Raw genomic sequence first — 23,848 nt, forward strand, 5'->3', positions numbered from 1 at the left:
AAGCTATCTCAGGTTAGAGTAGGTTAGGTTAGGTTAGGTTAGGTTAGTTAATCTCCCGGTTAAATAATCCCGAGGTGTGTAAATTGCTTGACTATTTTCTTCAATACCTTTTAAATATATACACCTTTATTATCCTCTTCAGAGTGAGATTATTTACATTGTTGGTGAGGTGTAGTAAACTGATCCTTGAATATCGTATTGAATAACTGGTGTTCACATGTTTGGTCTTCAAGGTTAAAAAAAAAGAACACATCTAACCTTGAGATAAAACACTCTTGTTTTTTTTTACCCCTTCAGGTGGTATCTGAACCGTCTCGAACTGTCATCTGAACCAATCCGAATCCTGTGAACCATGAAGCCCATTTATCGAGTTATTCCTTTTATTTTTGTTATTTAATATTGGTTTATGTGCTGCCAGTGTGTTGAACCTGATGTAACTTAGACAACTATGGTGAGGTGAGGTGAGGTGAGATGAGGTGAGGTGAGGTGAGGTGAGGTGAGATGAGGTGAGGTGAGGTGAGGTGGGAGGTGGGAGGAGATGAGGTGGAGGTGAGGTGAGGTGAGGTGGAGATGAGGGAGGTGAGGTGAGGTGAGGTGAGGTGAGATGAGGTGAGGTGGGGGATGGTGAGGTGTGTGGAGAAAACCTGGGGAGTCAGGGCAACATGTCATACAAATATCATACACACCGCTCTGATTGTATTGACATTTAAAACCCTTACACACACATACACATACATAACCTGTAACTGTATCTGTCTGTCTGTCTGTCTGTCTGTCTGTGCTGTCTGTCTGTCTCTAGGCTATATATATACGTTGTGGTCCTTTGGTACCACTATGCTACATTTGTTAAAGATTTTTTATTGTTGCGATAGTCCGGTGCTACAAAAAGAGTCGGTGCTTTAAGAAGTCCGGTCATTTAAAAAGAATCCAGTGCTAAAGTCAGTGCTTTAAAAAGTCCAGTGCTTTAAAAAGTCGACGCTTTAAAATCCAGTGCTAAAGTCAGTCTTTTAAAGTCGTGCATTAAAGTCCAGTCCTTTAAAAGTCCAGCGCTTTAAGAATCAGTGCTTTAAAAGGCAGCGCTTCAAAAATAGTGCTTTAAAAGTCAGTGCTAAAACCCACAGTGCATAAAGTCAGTGTTATAAGAGTCTAATATTTGACTAGGTACAAAATATAAAAATTAATTAATGCTATTCTCCAACCAGCCAAACTCTCACTATCTCTCACCCCAACTCTGAGGACCAGGAAGTAAGTTTAAATGTACACTATACAAACAGTAGGAGCGTTAGAAATAAAATAGACTTGCTGAGAGGGTTGTATGTACTGAGAATGTAAGACGCCAGCAATCCTGAAACTTGGATGAATCTTGAATCATGGCGAGCAAAATTTTTTTATCAGGAGTACCCACATAGGAGAGGTACAACCTTTTTCACAAAGACAAGGAAGGCAAGGAAGGGGGGAAGGGGGTCCTCGTCGGAATACATTAAAATGTTGTAATAATAATTCAATAAAGAACGAAATAAAGGAACCGAGTCTGTGTGGGTAGAAATCACGGAAGGAAGAAAAAACTAATTATGGGAGTGATTTACAGGCCCCAAGTCTTGTAAAAACGAAAGCTCAGCCCATACGGCAAGAAATGGTAGAGACAGCAAAAATATAACAACCTATGCATTATGGGGGATTTCAACTGATATTGACTGGGACAACATTGTAGGCGACTATGAATCTGAAACCTAGACGCAGTGGGACATGAATTTTTGAAACAGCTAATTACAAGGGCCTACTAGAGGTGATAATATATTAGACCTGAAGTATTAACAAATAAAGAAAAATATTATCAGAGATATCACAGTAGGGAAGAACTGGGTAACAGTGAAGTCACAGAAAATCAGGTTCACCCTAAAATGGGAAACGAAAAACAATGACAATATGGTCAGAGTCCCAAATTTTCGGTTGGCGGATTATCGGGGAGTTAGAAGGTACCTAGGTGAAGTCTATGAGAACAATCAAATCGGTCCCCCAGTAGGAAGGTGAGGTGCAGGCCAGCAACAATTGATCGTGACCATACTACATAAAGCACAAGAACAAAATATACCATACAGAAAAATTAGGTCAAGTAAAGAATGAGCCAAGGTGGGTGATAGAAACTTAGAAAGCATGACATAGGAATAAAGAAAGAGAATATATAAGGGAAATTAAAAAGGGAGGGAGGAGCAGCTCAGAAATAGGTATAATGAACTATCTAGGAATGCGTAAGAAAATGTAAGAAAGCAAAAGAGAGACATGAAATCAAAATAACCAAAGAAGAATCCAGGAGGCGAATCCAAAAGGTTTTCAGGTATATGGGACAAAAGGTCAGGACTAAAGTTGGGCCCCCAAGTCAGGGAGGGAAGTAAAATGGCAGTGAAGAAATAAGCAAAGCGTGAACAACTACTTACCTTATCAATTTTCACAGAAGAAATTTGCTATGAAATTCAGGAGTGGAAGTGATGTTAAGGAAAGGAAAGAAGTCGTTGAAATATGCTATCAGAAAGAGGATGTTCTTAAGAAGATAAATATTCAAAAAGCAAAGTCAGGGCCGGATGAAATTTTCCTCGAGTCTTGAAAGAATAATAAAGGAACAGATTAAGCGGACCCCTCGTAAACTTATTTACAAAATCATTGGAGCCTTGATTTGTGCCAGACTTGTGGAAACAGGCAAATGTGAACATATTAAAAAAGAGACAACATCAGCATCAGTACCGGCAGATCCAGTTTTGACGTCAGTAGTGGGGAAATTTCTTGAATCAATTATAGCAGATAGCATCCGGTCGCATATAGAAAGCAAATTAATCACCGGCTCTCAACATGGAGTTTACAAAGGGAAGATCATCTAATAAGTGCCGCTAACGTTTTTAGGAAGAGTCTTCGAGGTAGTAGATAATGACGAAAAGTACGATGTTATGTACTTAGACTTTAGCAAAAGCATTTGACAAGTACCGCATCAGAGGCTTCTGAAAAAATTAAGGTTCATGGTATCGAGGAGAAAGTTTTAAATTGGATAAAATGTGGCTCACGATGATAGAACGCCAGAGGGTCAGCGTAGATAATTGTTAAATCTGAGTGGGGCCGTGGCAGTGGGGATTCCCCAGGGGGTCGAAAATGCTGACCCACTCTTGTTCATAATCTACATTAACGATCTAGATACTGGGATCCTTGATGACATAAAGCAAGGATTTGCTGATGACACACCAAATAGGGCAACAATTAATTCAGAGCAGGATGCAAATGCATTACAGGAGGTCTAAATAAACTGTAAGAATCAATTTGAAAAATGGCAAATGAAATTCAACACCAGCAAATGCAGCGTGCTTAATGGTAGGAAGAACAAATGCTTATAATGTATACAGCCTTAACAACATCAACCTAGAAGTCATGTGAAAGAGACCTAAAGTACTTGTAAGCCAGACCTACGGCCTGAAAACAGTGCGTTAATGTTCGAAATAAGGCAAACAGAGTATTGGGTTTTATATATCTAGAAGTGTAAGTAACAAGAGTGCAGAATCTTATTGCAACTATATCTTGCGCTAGATCAGGCCGCACCTCGATTATGCCAGTTCAGTTCTGGTGCCCTTATTATAGAATGGATATAAATTCACTAGAGTCAGTGCAGCGAAGAGGCCAGCAAAATGATTCAGGACTTGAAGCAACTGCATATCAGGGATAGGTTAAAGAAACGCTTGCATTCCTAGAAGACAGAAAGTACGGGAGATATGATAGAAGTATTCAAGTGGGTGAAAAAGGAATCAATAAAGGGTAAAGGGGATATAGATAAAGTTCTTATAATATCCGAGCAGAATAGGACTCGAGCAACAGATTCAAGTTGGATAAGTTTAGGTTTAGGAGGAATAGGAAGAAACTGGTTCATAAATAGGGTGGTGGACGAGTGGAAACTTAGCAACTTTGTAGTAAGTGGTCCTGGAAAGTTTCAAAAGGAGGCTAGATAGATTGATGGATGATAGAGATGGTAGTAACTCTCGACAGGAGCTACCATGCACAGCCAACCGGCCTTTGCAGACTCCTTTTTTTCTTATGTTCTTATGTTCACCCCATCTCTCCCACCCCAACTCTCCACCCCATCTCCCACCCCATCTCCCCCACCCCATCTCCCCACCCCATCTCCCCCACCCCATCTCCCCCACCCCATCTCCACCCCATCTCTCCCACCCCATCTCTCCACCCCCCACCCCACCCCCCCACCCCCACCCCCACCCCCCACCCATCTCCCCACCCCATCTCCCACCCCATCTCCCACCCCATCTCCTCTCTCACCCCATCTCCCCCACCCATCTCCCCACCCCATCTCTCCCCCCATCTCCCACCCCATCTCTCCCACCCCCATCTCCCCCACCCCATCTCTCCCACCCATCTCCCCCACCCCATCTCTCCCACCCCATCTCCCCCACCCCATCTCTCCTTGAAATGACTCATAAATCCACAGCACAAGAGGGAGGCGTCGTGTGTAGTGGGATTTGCGGATAATTTGGTAAGTCGTGTTTACGTCAGGTTTTAGTCGTGTTTACGTCGTGTAGAAATAGCCTTGAATCTTCATAAGATGGTGGTGGTGGCCCGGGAGACAAGATACTGCTGGATCTTGTTGCTACGTGCGACTGTTATTACTCATCGTGTGTGTGTGTGTGTTATTTATTTTTTGGTGTGTGTGTGTGTGTATTTGGTTTTTCGCAGTGTGTGTGTGTGTGTGTTTTTAGTGTGTGTGTATTTAGTTTTTCGTGTGTGTGTGTTGTGTTTTTTAGTGTGTGTGTATTTAGTTTTTTCATGGTGTGTGTGTGTGTGTGTTTTTTAGTGTGTGTGTATTTGTTTTCGTGTGTGTGTGTGTTTGTTTTTTAGTGTGTGTGTATTTAGTTTTTCGTAGTGTGTGTGTGTGTGTGTGTGTGTGTGTGTGTGTGTGTGTTTGTTTCTGAGTGTGTGTGTGTGTGTTTAGTTTTTTTCATGTGTATATTGTGTGTGTGTGTGTGTGTTTGTTTTGTTTTGGGTGTTATTGTGTATTTAGTTTTTCATGTGTGTGTGTGTGTGTGTGTGTGTGTGTGTTTGTTTCCTAGTGTGTGTGTGTGTATTTAGTTTTTCGTAGTGTGTGTGTGTGTGTGTATGATATCGATTTCTGTACGTCATTAATACAATCAAGAATGGAACCAAAAAAAAAATCGCATTCGTGTCATAACCCTGAGAGTGGCCTACTGTACCATCAGGCACTAGTACTGCCCACACTCATGAGAGAGTACCTGACAGTAACTTAGTAGTGTGTGGGGTCAAGTACTGTCCCGTCCTATAGCTGCTACAATACATGACTTAAATACACGGGTTTCTGTCTTTCACTGTCCCGTCCCACAGCTGCTATGAGACATGACAGAGATAGACGGGTTTCTGTCACACAGCGATTTCCTTATTGTTATTTTAGATTCTCGAGGGTGAAACACCAGTGATAAAGTAGACAGTGTTATTGTAAGTACAGCTGAGTGTATCATTGTGTTGTGACAGGCAGTACAGGAGGAGATGGAGAACAGGAGGATTGGGGAGAGAAGACTGTTTGGTCAGGAGTAGGGGCTGGGGTGTGGTAGATGGAGGAGGTGGGAGGAGATGATGTGAAACAGAGGAGGAGGGAAGGACTGTTGGGGTTTGGGAGGAGAAAAGAGTGTTGGGGTGCAGGAGAAAGGTGTTGGGGTGCAGGAGGAAAGAGTGTTAGAATGCTGGAGGAGAAAGTGTTGGGTGCAGGAGAGAAAGGTGTTGTGGTGCAGGGAGGAGAAAGTGTTGGGGTGTGAGGAGAAGTGTTGGGGTGCGTGAGGAGAAGTGTTGGGGTGCAGGAGGAAAGTGTTGGGTGCAGGAGGAGAAGTGTTGGGGGTGCGGAGAAAAGTGTTGGGGTGCGGGAGGATGTGAGGGAGGGTTGGGGTGCTAGGTAGAGATTTTAGTGACCGCTGTCATCAAGCAGTGACACTATCCACCGTAAGTACACTATTGTAACGTAGAGTCAGTAGCGTGTGAGGGCCAGACACCGCGTGCCAGTGTGTCATGTCAGGGGAATGTGGAGTGGCCGGCATGTGACACACCCACTACCATGTTGGACTCGTGTGTGTGTGTGTGTGTGTGTGTGTGTGTGTGTGTGTGTGTGTGTGTGTGTGTGTGTGTGTGTGTGTTTGAAGGCTAGCCGGGTTTCAGGGCAGCATCTCAAGGTCCATTTAAGAAGTAATAACTAAGTGTGTGGCGGGAACATGAGTGTTGGTACCCGAGGCAGCCAACACACACACTGACAGGGCATGACAGACAGCATCCTGACTGGTGATTAGCGTGGAGAATTCACCATTAAAAGTCATGATACTCACTCACTCTCTTGCAACACTCCCTTGGTAAATGTGTGACGATTTTGTTGTCTTGAAATATTGTGAATTCGACACATGACGATCTTGTATTTATATATTGTGAATTACTATCCTAAACTATATTATTTAATACGGCTATGAATCAATTGTTATTCAAGACCATCCCATACGTATATTAAACGACTCACGCATGTGTTTTGCCTTTAATCAAACACACGATCTCTCCCGAACATCCACAGGCCCTTCACTTCACACACTCAGAGGCGCTGTATACGAACACTCCCTAACAAAACTTATTAATAATAATATCTTGTATTTGTTTTCGGAGACACCCAAGACCTCACAAGGGTACGTATCCCCGACAGGCCAAGTTTTAACAAGAGCTCTCCACCCGTTCAAAGGATTGTGTTCCCTCTCATCACAGTACACGACTATTGATGATATACCTATTTTTTTCTATAAAAGTTTTGATGTTATTCTCTCTCTCTTTCTCTCTCTCTTTCTATCTTTATTTTGTATCTGTTTCTTCATCCATCCATCCGTCTCTCTCTCTCTCTCTCTCTCTCTCTCTCTCTCTCTCTCTCTCTCTCTCTCTCTCTCTCTCTCTCTCTCTCGGCAGGTAGGGTAGGTGAATGTGTGGATCAGTACCCCTCCCCTCCAGGCCCAGATTTTTACCCCCAGATTAAAATGGATTTTAGTGTGGTATCATATAATGAGGTGGGTGAATGGGGTGTAGGGGCGGGGAAGTACTTTGAGGAGGTCCCAGCTTTAGGGACTTTTATTTTATTTTTTATTATTGCTGAACCTCATTTGTTTTTCCCTAGCCTCCGAGAGAGAGGAAAAATATTTGAGGAAAAAGGTGGAGAGAGGGAAAGGAGACAGATGGACAAGAAGAGGGAGGGAGAGAGAGGAGATAAGAGAGAAGGAAGTAAGGGGAAACTCAATATGAGAGAGAGAGAGAGAGAGAGAGAGATAGATTTAATAAGTAAGAGAAAATGAGTTAAAGAGAAGAAAATAGTGCAAGAGAAACCATTTGGCTGACTTTTTTTTTTTTACACAATTCCATGTTTTTTCTACACAATAATAACACTTTCTAACATTTTTACACCATAATCACACACAATCTCTTATTTTTTACAAAAAAGTCTATTGTATTTCCACTTTGTTACCACTTACCACACAGTTTATTAATGCTTTACACAATTTATTTCCTTTTTTTGCATTATAATCTCACAATTTCCAAATTAAGAAAATAATCTTACTTTTTCCATTTTACACAATTTTTTCGCCAATAAACTCACAATTTTTCATTTTTTTTGCACTTGGTATTTTTTTTTACACCATAGTCCAGCAATTTCATACTCTTTAATACCATGATGTAAGTACCCCCCCTCCTCTTCCTCCCCCAGCTTCCCCTTCCCCCAGCCTCCCCCCCCCCCCCCCCCAGCCTCCCTCTCCCCGGCTGAGTGTGCTGGGCGTGAGAGCAGTTAGTTAGGGGGGCGCCGCCGTTGTGTGGGGCAATATAGTGTCACAATTACTGTTGCTGTCTTCATTAATACCGCCCGGGGCTCCTGACTCCTGCCCAATTCAGGCGCTCCATAAAGTCCAAGGGTCCAGACTTTCACACTTGCCTTAAACCACAGGAGGGGTCCAGACTTTCACACTCGCCTTAAAGCCCAGGAGGGGTCCAGACTTCCACACTCGCCGTAAACCACAGGAGAGGTCCAGACTTCGACACTCTCCCTAAAGTTCTGGTGTTCAAACTTCCCACACTCTCCACCATCAACATCCCTCGTAAGTGAAGATGAGAGAGTATACACGACTAATTATCTTAGGCTAAAATGCCATAATAACATCATGGGTGTCTCAAAAAAATATATGTACATCGTTTTTACATTTTCATGTAGATTGCGTGGATGTTTATAGTACAACACCAACATTGTCCTCAATTGTAAGAGACTTCACATGTCAACAAGTAAGCACAATGTTGCTGTTGTAACTCAATATTCACGTAATCTCCTCGAAAATTAGTAAAGCAGTGTGTATATATTTTTGAGACACCCTATACTGTATATATTGTCAAAAATATATATAGTGAGATTTTTCGGTTAATTTCATATATGTTCACTTTAACCATGAGGCCATATTAACCTTAATTAATGGAATACTATTATGGAAATTATTCTGTATGCTAATTTTGGTCTGGGGTTTAACTCAGCGTTTCTGGTTAAGGTAGAGTCTTAACTGTGATGTTGGGATTGTTTTATTTGTTTTATTTATATATATTTATCATTATTATTGTTGTTATTGTTATTACAGTATTATTAATGTTTTTTTTTTATTTATTTACACTAGTCAGCTGCACTGTTACATTCTCCACATACAAGGAAGATTCAATGTAAGAAATACTGTTAATCTGGACCCCAAGTTGGACAGTTTAGGATACGTTTCATAATTGCCAGCAGTAGGTCTTATAACTCACCTCCGTCTTGGTGCCTGTACAGTGTCTTGCCTCCCTCCTGTCCTTCCCCTTACCTCCCTCACACACACACATACCGTCATATGTGCGTGCGTGCGTGCGTGCGTGCATCATCTCTCCTCCCCTAGGTGTTTGGCCCTAAGGGAGGTGCCTTTAGGGCTCTCTGGTCCTTCATGATGTTGTCAAAGGTTATACTCCTCCTCCGACTACTTGTCCTTGCTGTTAGTCCTCCTCCATTGCCTTCTTTCTCCCATACTGCACAAAAGAGAGCTGTACGGACAATGACCTACTTGAAAAAAAAACAGATCACACAAACGAAAAATTTGCTATATTGAAATTTTTTAAATTCGAGGATATTAACACTTACTGCGGTACCCTCTTTGTTTACAACTCTATCAATCACTTGCTTGACAATAATTACTTCCAGTTCCGGAATAATCAGAGATACAACTTAAGGCACCCAGAGCTACTAAGACCACCCCCCATGCGCTCCTCTCAGTCCCAGACCTCCATAAAATATCATGGTGTGAAGGTGTGGAACAACTTACCCCCACACATCCTAGCAAAGACTACGCTCCCTTCCTTTAAATCATCTCTAAAAAAATATCTATTGTCAAAGTATTAATATTTCTTGTAACACTTACTATATTTACAGTACCTGCTTTTATTGTACCATCAAATCCGTTTTATCGGAAATTATCATGTAAATAAATAAGATATTACCATTGCAATAAACATAATTGCCAACTAGACATAATCCTGAAAGCTCTGTCCTCTTGTTCAACCTTATTATTTAGGTTAATAAAAATCATAGGTTGTACTGTTCTCCATTATATTTTATAAGCTTTTTCATTCTACCTAATATATATATATATATATATATATATATATATATATATATATATATATATATATATATATATATATATATATATATATATATATATATATATATATGTGTGTGTGTGTGTGTATATGCATAGGTATGTGTATATGTATGTATAAATAAATAAATAAAAAATAAAAATAATAAATAATAAAATAAATAAATATTGAAGTGATAACCGTGGTAACATTATGAGATGTACTTATTACTACCATGCTATTGTACTATTCCAGATGATACTTAATGTTACATAATACTTCCTTGAGATAAATGTATAGTATATATCAGGTGCCTCAAAGAGAGCTCAGGTTCTCAACTGGCTCAGCCATGTTAATATTGTTATTAATTATCCACACTCTTGTATCTGTATTTTCTGGCAAAATAAAATGTCTCAATCAATCAACCTCTACCTCCCCTCCTCCCCATCCTCTCCTCCTCCTCTCTCTCTACCCCTCCTCTATCTCTCCTCCCCTAACTTTCCTCCTCCTCTACCTCTCTCTCCTCCCTCCTCTCCTCTCTCCCTCCTCTCGATAATAGAAAGGAGAAAGAGATCACCATCGCCACCCGCATAACGTGCCGCCAGCCCCTCCTGCTGTGACCACTTGACACTACCCTAGCACCGACCACCCACCCACCTGACCTACACCACCCATCCGACCTACACCTCACCCAGGCCATCACTATACACCACCCAGGCCACCCACTATACAATCACCCGGCTACCTTAATTACAGACCATACCACTCACTATACACCACCCAAGCCACCCACTATACACCACCCAGGCCACCCACTATACACCACCAGCCACCCACCATACACCACCCAGGCCACCCACCACACCACCCAGGCCACCCACCACACACCCCACCCAGGGCCACCACCACACCACCCAGGCCACCCACCATACAACACCACCCAGGCCACCCACCACACACCACCCAGGCCACCCACCACACCACCCAGGCCACCACCACACCACCCAGGCCACCCACCATACACCACCCAGGGCACCCACTATACACCACACCCAGGCCACCACTATACACCACCCAGGCTACCCAATTATACACCACCGAGGCCACCCACCACACCACCCAGGCCACCCACTATACACCACCCAGGGCCACCCACCATACACCACCCAGGCCCACCCACCACACACCACCCAGGCCACCCACCATACACACCCAGGCCACCCACCACACACCACCCAGGCCACCCACTATACACCACCCAGGCCACCCACACTATACACCACCCAGGCACCACCACACCACCCAGGCCACCCACCATACACCACCCAGGCCACCCACTACACCAACGCAGGCCACTCCACCATACACCACCCAGGCCACCCACTATACACCACCCAGGCCACCCACTATACACCACCCAGGCCACCCACTATACACCACCCAGGCCACCCACCATACACCACCCAGGCCACCCACTATACACCACCCAGGCCACCCACTATACACCACCCAGGCCACCCACTATACACACCACCCAGGCCACCCACTCATACACCACCCAGGCCACCACCACACACACCACCCAGGCCACCCACCACACACCACCCAGGCCACCCACTATACAACACTCCAGGCCACTCCACTATACACCACCCAGGCCACTTCCACTATACACCACCCAGGCCACCCACCATACACCACCTGTGTTACCCACTCAAACACCACTCAGGCCACCCACTCATACACACCCAGGCCACCCACTATACACCACCCTTGTGCCACTCCACCATACACTACCCAGGCCACTCCACTATACACACTCCAGGCCACCTTAATTACACACCACTCCAGGCCACCCACTATACACCACCCAGGCCACCACCATAATAATTACTCCAGGCCACCACTATACACCAATTCAGGCCACTCCACTATACACACACTAGGCTACTCACCATACACCACCCAGGCCACCACTACACCACCCAGGCCACCCACTACACACCACCCAGGCCACCCACCATACACTGACTCCAGGCCACCCACCATACACCACTTCCAGGCCACTCCACCACACCACCCACACCCACCACACCACTCCAGGCCACCCACCATACACCACTCAGGCCACCCACCACACTACTCCAGCCACCCACCACACACTACCCAGGCCACTCCACCATACACCACTCAGGCCACTCACCACACCACTCAGGCTGCCTGACCATACACCACCAGGCTACCCACCATACACCACTCAGGCCACTCCACCATACACCACCTAGGCCACTCCACCACACAATTACCCAGGCCACTCCACCACACCACCCAGGCCACCACACTACACACCACCCAGGCCACTCCACCACACCACCCAGGCCACTCCAATCATACACCACCCAGGCCACTCCACTCACACCACCCAGGCCACTCCACTATACACCACTCCAGGCCACTCCACTATACACACCCAGGCCACTCCACTACACACACCACTCCAGGCCACCCACTATACACCACCCAGGCCACTCCACCATACACCACTCCAGCCACCTGACTATACACCACCCACTCAGCTCTGCCCATTGTTGATGTCTTCTGCTTCACGTAGGAGGTCTTTGTTGTGGTTTTGATGCTGATGAGTGTTGTGGTTGTTTTGGTGGATGAGTGTTGTGGTTATGGTGAATGAGTGTTGTGGGTTGTGATGCTGGATGAGGTTGTGGTTGTTTTGGTGGATGAGCGTTGTGGTTGTGATGGTGGATGAGTGTTGTGGTGTTTTGGTGGATGAGTGTTGTGGTTGTGATGCCGACGAGTGTTGTGGTGTTTTGGGTGGATGAGTGTTGTGGTTGTGGATGCTGGATGAGTGTTGTGGTTGGATTTGGTGGATGAGTGTTGTGGTTGTTATGGTGATGAGTGTTGTGGGTTATGGTGGATGAGTGTTGTGGTTGTTTGGTGGATGAGTGTTGTGGTTGTTTTGGTGGATGAGTGTTGTGGTTGTTATGGTGGATGACTGTTGTGGTTGTTATGGTGATGAGTGTTGTGGTTATGGTGATGAGTTTTGTGGTTGTTATGGTGGATGAGTTGTGGTTGTTATGGTGGATGAGTTGTAGTTGTGTGATGAGTGTTGTGGTTGTTGTGGTGGATGAGATAAGGTTGTTATGGTGATGAGTGTTGTGGTTGTTTTGGTGGATGAGTTGTGGTTGTTATGGTGATGAGTTGTGGTTGTTATGGTGGATGAGTTGTGCTGTTATGGTGGATGAGTTTTAGTTGTTATGGTGATGAGTGTTGTTGTTATGGTGATGCACAGGTTATGGTGGATGAGTTGTGGTTGTTATGGTGGATGAGTTGTGGTTGTTATGGTGGATGAGTGTTGTGGTTGTTATGGTAGATGAGGTGTGGTTGTTATGGTGGATGAGTGTTGTGGTTGTTATGGTGGATGAGTTGTGGTTGTTATGGTGAATGAGTGTTGTGGTTGTTATGGTAGATGAGGTGTGGTTGTTATGGTGGATGAGTGTTGTGGTTGTTATGGTGGATGAGTTGTGGTAGACAATGAGTCGACCGGTACAGGTGTTTGTACTAGTTTACTTCGGATTCATCATTTAAGTTCCTTCCTGGTTACAGTTTTTAAAGACATTGGTTTTATAGGTTAGGTTAGGTTTAGTTAAGTTGGGTTAGGTTGAGATGATAATGTTAAGTTAGGTTGGGATAGGCGAGGTCAGGTCATGCTAGGTCAGGTCAGATTAGATTAGGTTGGTTAGGTTAGGTTAGGCTAGGCCAGGTTAAGCTAGGGTAGATTAGTTAGGCCTACATGAGGGCAGATCCATTAAAAGCAAGAGGTATAAGCCGGTGTAGGAGCCAGCTAGGAGACATCCGGCACCACGCTCCCTCACACAAAGCCAGATCCCCCCCCCCACTCCTCCCCCCCTTGACTTCCTTCCCTCCCCGTTTCCTCTCTACTTGTCTCTCTCTCTCCGTTCTTTATTTGCTTTTTTTGGGGGGGAAGAGATATATTGTTTTTATGAGCGTTTCTTGTTGTCTTTGGCCTCTTGTAGTGTGTGTGTGTCTGTCTGTGTGTGTGTGTGTGTGTGTGTGTGTGTGTGTGTGTGTTAACTAAATGGCGTGTTAAACAGTGGTCGTAGGGAGGTGGTGCTGGGTAACGAGGGAAGATATAAGAAAGTATTCACGTTGTACATACGTAAATAAATAGTTAATATATTTATTATATTTGAGTTAATTTATTTATGTGTGTTTATATGAAAAGATTATATATATATAGTGTATTTATCATACTTATTTTATATACACCCTATGTCATACCGATTTTGACACCCTACTCTTGATTACGACACACCGATTTTGACTCCATATCCGATTTTGACCATCCTTTTCCCCTCCCTCTCATTTATTTTTTCTTGTGCTTCTTTCCTCCCTTACCGTCAAGCACCTGGTGAACGTAGATAGCTCGGGTATATGAGAGGTGCGACCTACAAGCACTGTGTCCCGGGTCTTCCCCTCTTGAGTCTACCTTGTACCTTTTCCTGTTTACATAATTCGTGCGTTAATTAATTAGTTGTATATTTCGTTCGTTTTTGTGTATTTGGTAAACTTAAAGATATATTTATTAAATTGCTATGATAGTCTGTATCAGGTACGTAATTATCTTAGTTAAAATAGTTTTTTATTTGTTTTGTAATATATTATGTTTTTGTCCTGTATAATGTGTTTGTTTTTAATTGGTTGTGTTCTGGGTTTTTTTTCTTAATTTGCTACGTATTTATGATGAATTTTATTTTATGTTCTAATGGGTTGTTCTTTTGTTTGTTTTCAGGTGAGATGCGTCAACAGATGTTAGGATCAGCTGACTTATGTTTACAGTGTGGTGAGTGTTGACTCGTGTACAGGTGATGTGATCAGCTGAGATTGTTCTCTCTCTCTCTCTCTCTCTCTCTCTCTCTCTCTCTCTCTCACAGTAAAGAAACTACCTCACATATAACATGACTTTTGTGTACACGTATTATTACCCGTAAATATTCTAGTGACCTCGTCCATTGTGTTACAGTCCCACGGAGACAAAAAATGGGAATTAATTCGTTTTGTGTGTAGTGTAGTGAACTGCCCACCCGTGTGTCCGTCCGTCCCCTGCAGTGTTGTGTCCTCACAGTAGCTAGAGAAAGGGTGTGAAGAATGTGATGGTTATCTGGGTAGAGTTGAGTAGTCATTATTTACCATCTTGATCTGCTTGAATAATGTTCTTGTTTAGACTTAGAATTTTAGAATGGTGGAGGGCTGGTTTTGTGTATATGTGTGTGTGTAATAATAATAATAATAATAATAATAATAATAATAATAATAATAATAATAATAATAATAATAATAATAATTAACGGTTTATTGACAAAGCTCTGCAGCCTGAAGGCTGAAAATATACATTGGACAAAAATGACTTATTGCATACAAAGACATGGGGTGGGTGGGTCGCTTATAACAAAAGCTTTCATTACTGAAAGAAGAAGGAGTATGAATTGAACATACAAATTATTGTCGTTTACAGTTGATGGCCTGGGCCTGGACTGGTCATGGAAATACCAGGTGGTGTGGTGTTCACGTGGTGCAGTAACTCGTCCTCGGGTGTTGATATGAAGGACCTCACGTGGTCATGGGGACACCTGGGCCTGGACTGGTCATGGAAATACCAGGTGGTGTGGTGTTCACGTGGTGCAGTAACTCGTCCTCGGGTGTTGATATGAAGGACCTCACGTGGTCATGGGGACACCGGGTGGTGTGGTGTTCACGTGGTGTGGTGTTCATGTGGTGCAGTAACTCGTCCTCGGGTGTTGATATGAAGGACCTCACGTAGTCATGGGGACACCGGGTGGTGTGTGTGTGTGTGTGTGTGTGTTAAGAAACTCCTTAAAAGGTACGGCACCACTAAAATAGGACCTTATTCACAGCCTCAAACTGGCCATCACGGGGCGTGAGTCACCCCTCACTGTCTCTGACATAACCTCCCTAGGCCCGCCCTCACCCTTACTCCCGCCCTCACCCTTACACCCGCCCTCACCCCGACTGTCCAGCCCTCACCCTTACTCCCGCCATTACCCTTACTCTCTCGCCCTCACTCTTAACTGTCTTACCCTGTCCCTTACTGTCCACCCCTCACCCTTACTCTCTCGCCCTCACCCTTACTGTCCACCCCTCACCCTTACTGTATCGGCCTCACTCTCATTCCTTACCTCGCCCTCACTACCTCGCCCTCACTCCCTGCCCCATCCTTGTCGATGAGCTGTTGTTGTTCTGTGATTGTTTTCTTCGTTACATTGTTGTTTATGTTGTTGTTTGGGGCCTTTCTTGCTCGTCTTGTTTTTGTTCTAAGATTTTTTTGTTTTGTCCATGTTACTTGTTATATTTTGTTCTTTTCTAGATGCTCATTCTTAATTGTCTTTGTTTCTTGTTGTTTTTGTCGTACCTACATGACCCTCAGTCACTTGAGGTGTTTATTGCTTTAGGCCTACACAGTTCTCCCTAAGCCTATGGTAGACGGCGGGCCCTCAGGTACAGTGATATGAGAGTGACGACCACGTGTTATTAATTCAGGTTTCCAGTGACTCGATAATTAAAATAAAGGAAGATAATTAAACTCGTGTACTGTACTGTACCTGTATATGTAACCTGTATTGTATTTGTATCTGCACCTGTACTTTTACCTGCATCTGTACCTTTACCACTAGTAACTGTCTTTACATGTGCACCTCTAAATATACCTACGCTATTACCGTCTTTCCCGTACCTGAACAGTTATTGACGATACTAATTAATATATTCGCACGCGTTTATTAATTACCAAGACCACCAGGTAGCCTTAATTAGCCAACTTCTTCTTGTCATTGTGAAGACGCACCTGTTGACGCCGTGTGTGTGTGTGCGTGCGTGCGTGCGTGCGCACAGGGTGGTGAAATGCGCTTAGTGCGGCAGCATTATGTTAGTGTTAAGGTACAAGCACTGCTTGCTCCCTCTCGCTTTCAGTTGCCGCCGCTGGCTAGCCCTCGTGGCGAACAGGGAAGCAACTTGCCTTAGTCTTCCCCAGCCAGTACACAGCTTTTTCACCATCAAGACTCTGCTGTGCCTCCTCGTGGCAACACACGGTAACTGGGTGCCTCGTGGGCCCAGGCTAAACCAGCAGGGGATCTCGGAGTAACAGTGGGCCCCAGAGGGACGGTGCATAGGTCCACTGGCATGTGAACACGTTCTGGCACCTACCAACCAATGCCCTGCTGCCTTGCGGATTAACCTTAGTAGGTATAAGGCTACGGGAGTAAACCCCGAGAGAAAAATCTGCGGTGGAGCCCAGCATCAGGCAGACATGCTTACAGAGCTCCAACAAAACCCCAACGGCAGTATAGGCGGAAGAGGTGACCACCATGGGAACCCAACAGCTACACCAGCAGACGAAGGCAATGCATGATGAACAGGCTACTAAGGCAAAACCCAACAAACTGGGCTATCGGCAGTCCATTGCAACTCTCCCTCTCCCCAGTCGTTGCAACACCTGCACCACTGGATCAGGAAAAAGGAGAGCCAAGATGTGTGGTTGCAGCCTGCGGTCCTACCTCACCACATAAATCAACTCACGCACAGCCATCATCCAGCTCTTCATACCTCTCATCATCAAAACCCCTAAACCCCCAAAAGTCCTATGGCGACGGACGAGTGGTGATGGGGACAGGTAGAGATGACTGCCGGGAGTCTCTAGTCACAACTCTGCTCATGGGCGGCACAGATAAGATGGTCGCTTATGCACTGGTATCTAGGCAACAGTGCACTCCAGTCCTGTCTGTGCAACTGAGCAGCCCTTTCGAGGAGCCACACTGCTCACCCCACATCGGTAGGGGGCTAGAAAAGGTGCCCTAAACATAGCCTGCCTAAAAAAACAACCTGACTGGGCAATCGCACCCAGTAAGGTCATTCTTATGCGGTCGAAAACACAATCAAAATCACAGATCCAAACTGAAAGAAGAACCGCCCTTGTAGCAAAAGAGTTGGCTTCATATAACATCTACATTACAGCCATCAGTGAGTCCCGGCTCCCAGGCGAAGGTCAACTCACAGAACGGGGTTCTGGCTATACCTTCTTCTGGAAGGGTAAGCCTGCTGCGAAGACGCATTTATGGAGTTGTCTTTGCCGTCAGCCAACGCAAAGTGAAATGCCTATTAAATGCCTATTGGGATCAACAAACGCCTCATGACGCTCCTAGTCCGTCTGAATCACTCACGCCATGCCCTTTTCATCAGTGCATACGCCCCAACACCGGATGCAGAGGATGACCTCGACAGAGTGCTAACCTCTATCCCCAGAAAAGATGAGGTTGTGCTCCTTGATGACTTCAATGCCAGAGTTGGCAGAGATGCTGACAATTGGCAGGGAACCATAGGGAGAAATGGACTAGGCAAATGTAATCCCAACGGCCTACTCCTCCTCAGTAAGTGTGCTGCACACAACCTCACTATTACTAATACCTTGTTTAGGCAGGACTGACAAGTTCAAGGGTTCGTGGCAACACCCACGATCCAAACACTGGCATCTCATTGACTACATCATTGTCAAAGAAAGAGATTGTCGAGATGTCCTCATCACCCGAGCCATGCATGGCTCAGACCACTGCGATACTGATCATCGGCTCGTCATAGCCAAACTCTCACTTCACGTCGCTCCAAAACGGTGAAGGCAGCAAGCCTCCAGAAGAGGTTTTAACACTAAGTGTCTGGAGGATCCAGCAGTAGCACGTTTCAGAGAGCAGCTCGTACATGGGCTGATATTCAACCCGACAGCAAACGACCCAAATCCCATTGCCGAATGGAATATTCTCGACAGTCATGACAAAAACCTGCAAAGACTCCCTCGGCCAGATCGAAAGAACACACCAGGAATGGTTTGATGAAAATGACCCGGCAGTCAATGTACTTGTCGACGATAAACTTGCTACTTTAACTAACTGGCAGAACAACCCTCAGTCTCGGACCAAAGCTGACACCTTCTGCAGAAGAAAGCGGGCCCAGTGGGAACTTCGCAATCTAAAGAATGACTGGTTTAAAAATAAAGCATGTGAAACACAAAACTTTGCAAATCAGCACAAGATGCGCGACTTTTTCAATTCCACTAAAACATTTTATGGGCCAATCACTCGTGGCGCAGCCCCCCCTCTGCTCATCCGACGGTAACTCCATAATTAAAGAGGATAAAGGCCTCTTTCAGCTCTGAAAAGAGCACTACCATTCAGGTCCCTCAGTATCTAGAGTTGATCCACCTCAGCTATCCTCCATCCCTGGATGAGGTAGCTGCTGCCATCAAATTACTAGGTAGGAGGCAGCTACCAAACAGGGAGGTACTACCACCTGGGAAGATATTGGAAGCATAATGTGTTGTCTAATGGTAGACCCTGCTGCCATATGGCATCGCAAAAATTGTGACCAGGTCCCAGGTTGCTCATCTGACTTTCTGCCTCATTTACACACAATTACAGGGTCTCAATTGTTTCTCTTACCATTGACAACACAACATACATATATTGTTTCTCACTCTTGATCTTTTTTTTTCATTTGTGTATTTATTATTATTATTATTATTATTATTATTATTATTATTATTATTATTATTATTATTATTATTATTATTATTGTTATTGTTGTTGTTGTTGTTGTTGTTGTTGTTGTTGTTGTTGTTGTTGTTGTTGCATTTCGCCCCCCAGGCTCCGATGTGGGTCAATGACCTGTGCCCGGGTGGGCTAATCCGCATAGAAAAAAAAAAAATAAAATAAATCAAAGCCTCAGGAATCCCAGCCGAGGTGTATAAAGCAGGAGAACCTCTGCTTACCAACCATTTCCACTTTCTCCTGGAGAATATATGGGGAAAGGACTAAATCCCCCAAGCTCTTAAAGACACCTCCATCGTCAATATTTATAAGAAAAAGGGAGACCGGTCAGACTGTGGCAACTACCGCGGGATCTCGCTGCTGTCCGTAGCTGGCAAGATTATCGCTCGAGTCCTCCTAAACAGAGGCGGAAATCTTCCTTCCATAATCTCAATGTGCCTTTAGACCATCACGTGGCAACACTGTCATGATATTTGCTGCCCGTCAGATACAGAGAAAGTGCTGAGAACAGCGTCGTGACCTGTACATGGCTTTCATTGACCTAACCAAGGCCTTCGACTCTGTCAACAGGAAAGCCCTCTGGTAGACCCTCATCTGTTTTGCCTGCCCACCAAAATTCATCGCCATTTTGAGGCAACTCCACATGGCATGAACGGCAGTGTCCTGCACAATGGCACCCAGTCTGAGTTCTTCCCCATCCAAACGGGGGTTAAACAAGGGTGTGTACTGACACCAACTCTCTTTTCCATTTTCTTGGCTGCCTTCCTTACTCGTGGCAGTGCACATTTAGGGTACCGGCTGAAGCGTCTTTTCACCATAAGACGACTCCAGATAGGAAGAAAGGTGTCGGCAGCTTATGCAGACGACCTCACCCTTGTTGCTCACACTAAACGCGACCTACAGGAGATCCTGAACACCTACGCCGATGTTTATGCACACTTCGGCCTTGAGGTGAATGTGCGTGAGAATCAGATTCTCTTTCAGCCTGCCTCTGGTTCAGCCACACCTCCACCTTCCATCCAGCTTAACGGTACTACCCTCACTAATGTTACCCACTTTCGGTATCTTGGCTCCCGCCTGTCCACCATTGCGGACATCGATGAAGAGATTCAGCATCGGATCAGATGTGCATCTCAAGCCTTTGGCAGACTCCGAAACCGTGTCTTCAGCTGTCGGGAGCTTAAATGATCTACAAAGTTACACGTATATCGAGCAGTGGTCCTCCCCACCCTGCTATATGGCAGCGAGACACGGGTCACATACAGGAGTCACATCAAGGGACTTGAAAACTTTCACCTAAGTAGTCTACGTTCCATCCTCCGAGTTCGCTGGGAAGACAAGAAAACAAATGCCAGTATTCTTGCTGACACCAACTGTAGAAGCATCGAGACTACCATTATCCATGAACAACTACGCTGGACGACAGTAGACTTCCAAAGCAGGTACTTTACATACACCTAACGAATAGTAAATGTAACGTTGGCGGGCAACTGAAAAGGTATAAGGATAGTCTTCACACAAACCTGAAAAAGTGCCAAATCGACCCCCTCACATGGAAGACAATTACTCCACACCGTAACACCTGGAGGAGCACCAGACAAGAAGGTGTCAATACTTTAGATTTTGCCCGACTGCATAACGAGGCAGACAAGCGCCAACGCCGTAAAGACGCTGCCGCCGCCCCTCCCGCCGCCCCTCCCACACTAGATGTAGCCCCCACATGTGGAACATCTGTGATCGACCCTGCCGGTCCCGTATCGGCCTCTTTAATCACCTCAGAACTCACCATCATAGCTGGATGATCGTCATACTCGATTCCGAGTGACAGCGAAGTAGTAGTAGTAGTAGTAGTAGTATGTGTGTGTGTGTAAAAGAAGTTATTTCATAAAGATGATTCTAATTTCTGAGGTGTAATTAGTCCCGCACAGGTGTTAATTGAGTTCGTGCAACAACGAGTTGGCTGGAAGGTCCTGGCTTAATGCATTGAGATAGGGAGGGGGGGGAGGGTGAGTGAGGAAAAAAGGGAGAGACGATAAGACAGATAGATAGACGCACAGAAGAGGGAGACGGCGGATGGACAGAGTGTGAAATAAGATATAGACAGGGAAGGAAAGAGTAGATAAGCATAGACTTAGAGAGAGAGAGCCAGACTGATAATGCAAATATTGTACACTCGTTACTCAGTTGAACACTTTACGCAACAACAGTAGTAGTAATAATAATAATAATAATAATAATAATAATAATAATAATAATAATAATAATAATAATAATAATAATAATAATAATAATAATAATAATAATAATAATAATAATAATAATAATTCAACCTGTTCAACAAAACAATGCACGATAATGATTTAGATGACAATAACACAGACTCCTCCTCCTCCTCCTCCCTCCCTCCCTCCCTCCCTCAAATGGAATATAAAGCGATACAAAGTGTTCGATATTCAGATAAGTTTGTGTATTTTTACCCTGACTAAAACACGCTGCGGCCGAATTGTTATTGTAAACCCGAATATATAATGTTATTTAAGATAATTCTTTGTTTAAACGGGCGACAGGTAAGCCTCTATATAAACGATATAAAATGGAAAATGTTTTTGTTTGTATATGTTAAAAACAATGTTGTTTTGGTCGTATATAGTAGTAGAGTGTGTTTGGTTATTAAATGTTTGTGTTTATTGTAATGTGTTTGTTTATCTCTTCGTAACGTAGATGTTTGTCCTGGAAAATGGATGATAATGTAAGTTGGTGAGCGAACTGATTATTATCGTCAGGATCCCGACAGTATGTTACTCCGTGTTTACTGAGGAAAAGTTAAAACATTGGAAAAGCGTTTAAATATTTTGTGTGTTTTTTAGCTCGGTTTAATATTGTGATTTTTGGGGAATAAAATGTTTATTGGATTATTATACATTTTAAAGCGTCACTGAGTGTGTAATAGTAATTTATTATATGAATTTTATGGGTGAAATCGTCATACTCAAGGGGTTAAATCTTCATATTCAAGGGGTTAAGTCTTCATACTCAAGGGGTTAAGTCATCATTCTCAGGGGTTAAACTATCATGCTCAAGGGGTTACATCGTCATACTCAAGGAGTCAACTCATTATACTTGAGGGGTTAAGTCTTCATACTGAAGGGGTAAATGTCAAAGCAGGTTAATTATCATGCCTTACGGAGATATTCCCAGCCTCAGTTTACACGGCAGACGTAGCGTCACACACAGTATAATGCGTCCCTATACCTCACGATTTACAGCGAGATGCCAGTTGGCGGTAATGGTAAACACACATCTTGAAAACTCTCTCCATGTTGTTGACAAATATGATAGCCGTGTTGTGTGTATTGCGTCCGATACCACACACACTACGACTACTTTGCTGTCACTCGGAATCGAGTATGATGATCATCCAGCTAGGATACAATGATATGAGTTATTAATGATGTTACCTTCGTTGGTGAGCTCTGAGGTGACTAAAGAGGTCGAGACGGGATCAACAGGGCCGTTCACAGATGTTGCACGTGTGGAGGGCTACATCTAGTGCGGGAGGGGCGGCGGTAGCGTCTTTCCGGTGCTGGCGCTTGTGTGCCTCGGTATGCAGTTGGGCAAACTCGATAGTATTGACACCTTTCTCGTGTGGTGCTCCTCCTATCATTACAGTATGGAGTGATCGTCTCCTAGGTGAGGGGGTCAATTTGGCACTTTTCAGGTTTGTCTAGACCACTCTTGAGTCTAGACTATCCTTATACCTTTCTCGTTGCTCGCCAGCGCTACATTTACTATTCGTTAGGTTACTGTAAAGGTAGCTGCTTTGGCAGTTTACTGTCGTCCATGTGGGTAACATGAACAGTCCAGCGTAGTTGTTCATGGATAATGGTAGCCTCAATGCTCCTACAGTTGTGTGTCGGCAAAAATTCTGGCAGTTTTTCTCTTGTCTTCCCAGCATGGAATGTAGACAATGTTGGTGAAAGTTCTCAAGTGCTTTGAGGTGCCTCCTGTATGTGACCCATGTCTCGCTGCCATACAGCAGGGTAGGGAGAACCACTGCTCTATATACGAGCAGCTTTGTAAATAATTTCAGCTCCCTGCAGCTGAAGACACGGGTACGGACTCTACCAAAGACTTGGGACGCACATCTGATCCGATGTTGAATTTTTTCATCGATATGCGGTGCTGGCCAAAGTACTGAAAATGGTTATCATTAGAGAGGGTAGTACCGTTAACCTGGATGGATGGTGGAGGTGTGGCTGAACCAGGGGCAGGCTGAAAGAAAATCTGAGTCTTGCATATGTTCCCCTCAAGGTCGATGTGTGCAAACTCATCGTAGGTGTTCAGGATCCCTGTAGGTCGCGTTCAGTGTGAGTGACCAGGGTGGGGTTGTCTGCAAACTGAAGTTTAGTGATGGAAGCAGCTGTCACTTTGTTCCTGCCTGGAGTCGTCTTATGCTGAAAAGTCTTTTCATCCGGTATTGGATGTCCACC

At 44.5% G+C, this 23,848-nt stretch overlaps 1 protein-coding gene across 1 annotated transcript in view; it reads right to left on the bottom strand.

Annotated features, from left to right (window-relative positions):
- LOC121873083 (flocculation protein FLO11-like) overlaps nt 1-20,446 on the bottom strand; it is a 35,640-nt gene extending 15,194 nt beyond the window's left edge. The window contains exon 1 of the mRNA XM_042376393.1: nt 20,415-20,446. Coding sequence (XP_042232327.1) covers nt 20,415-20,446 — 32 coding nt within the window. The remainder of the gene's footprint in view (nt 1-20,414) is intronic.
- Nucleotides 20,447-23,848: the final 3,402 nt, after the last annotated feature.

This window comes from Homarus americanus, unplaced genomic scaffold (assembly GCF_018991925.1).
Source record: "Homarus americanus isolate GMGI-L3 unplaced genomic scaffold, GMGI_Hamer_2.0 scaffold36504, whole genome shotgun sequence".
In the NCBI taxonomy this organism is placed as follows: Eukaryota; Metazoa; Arthropoda; class Malacostraca; order Decapoda; family Nephropidae; genus Homarus; species Homarus americanus.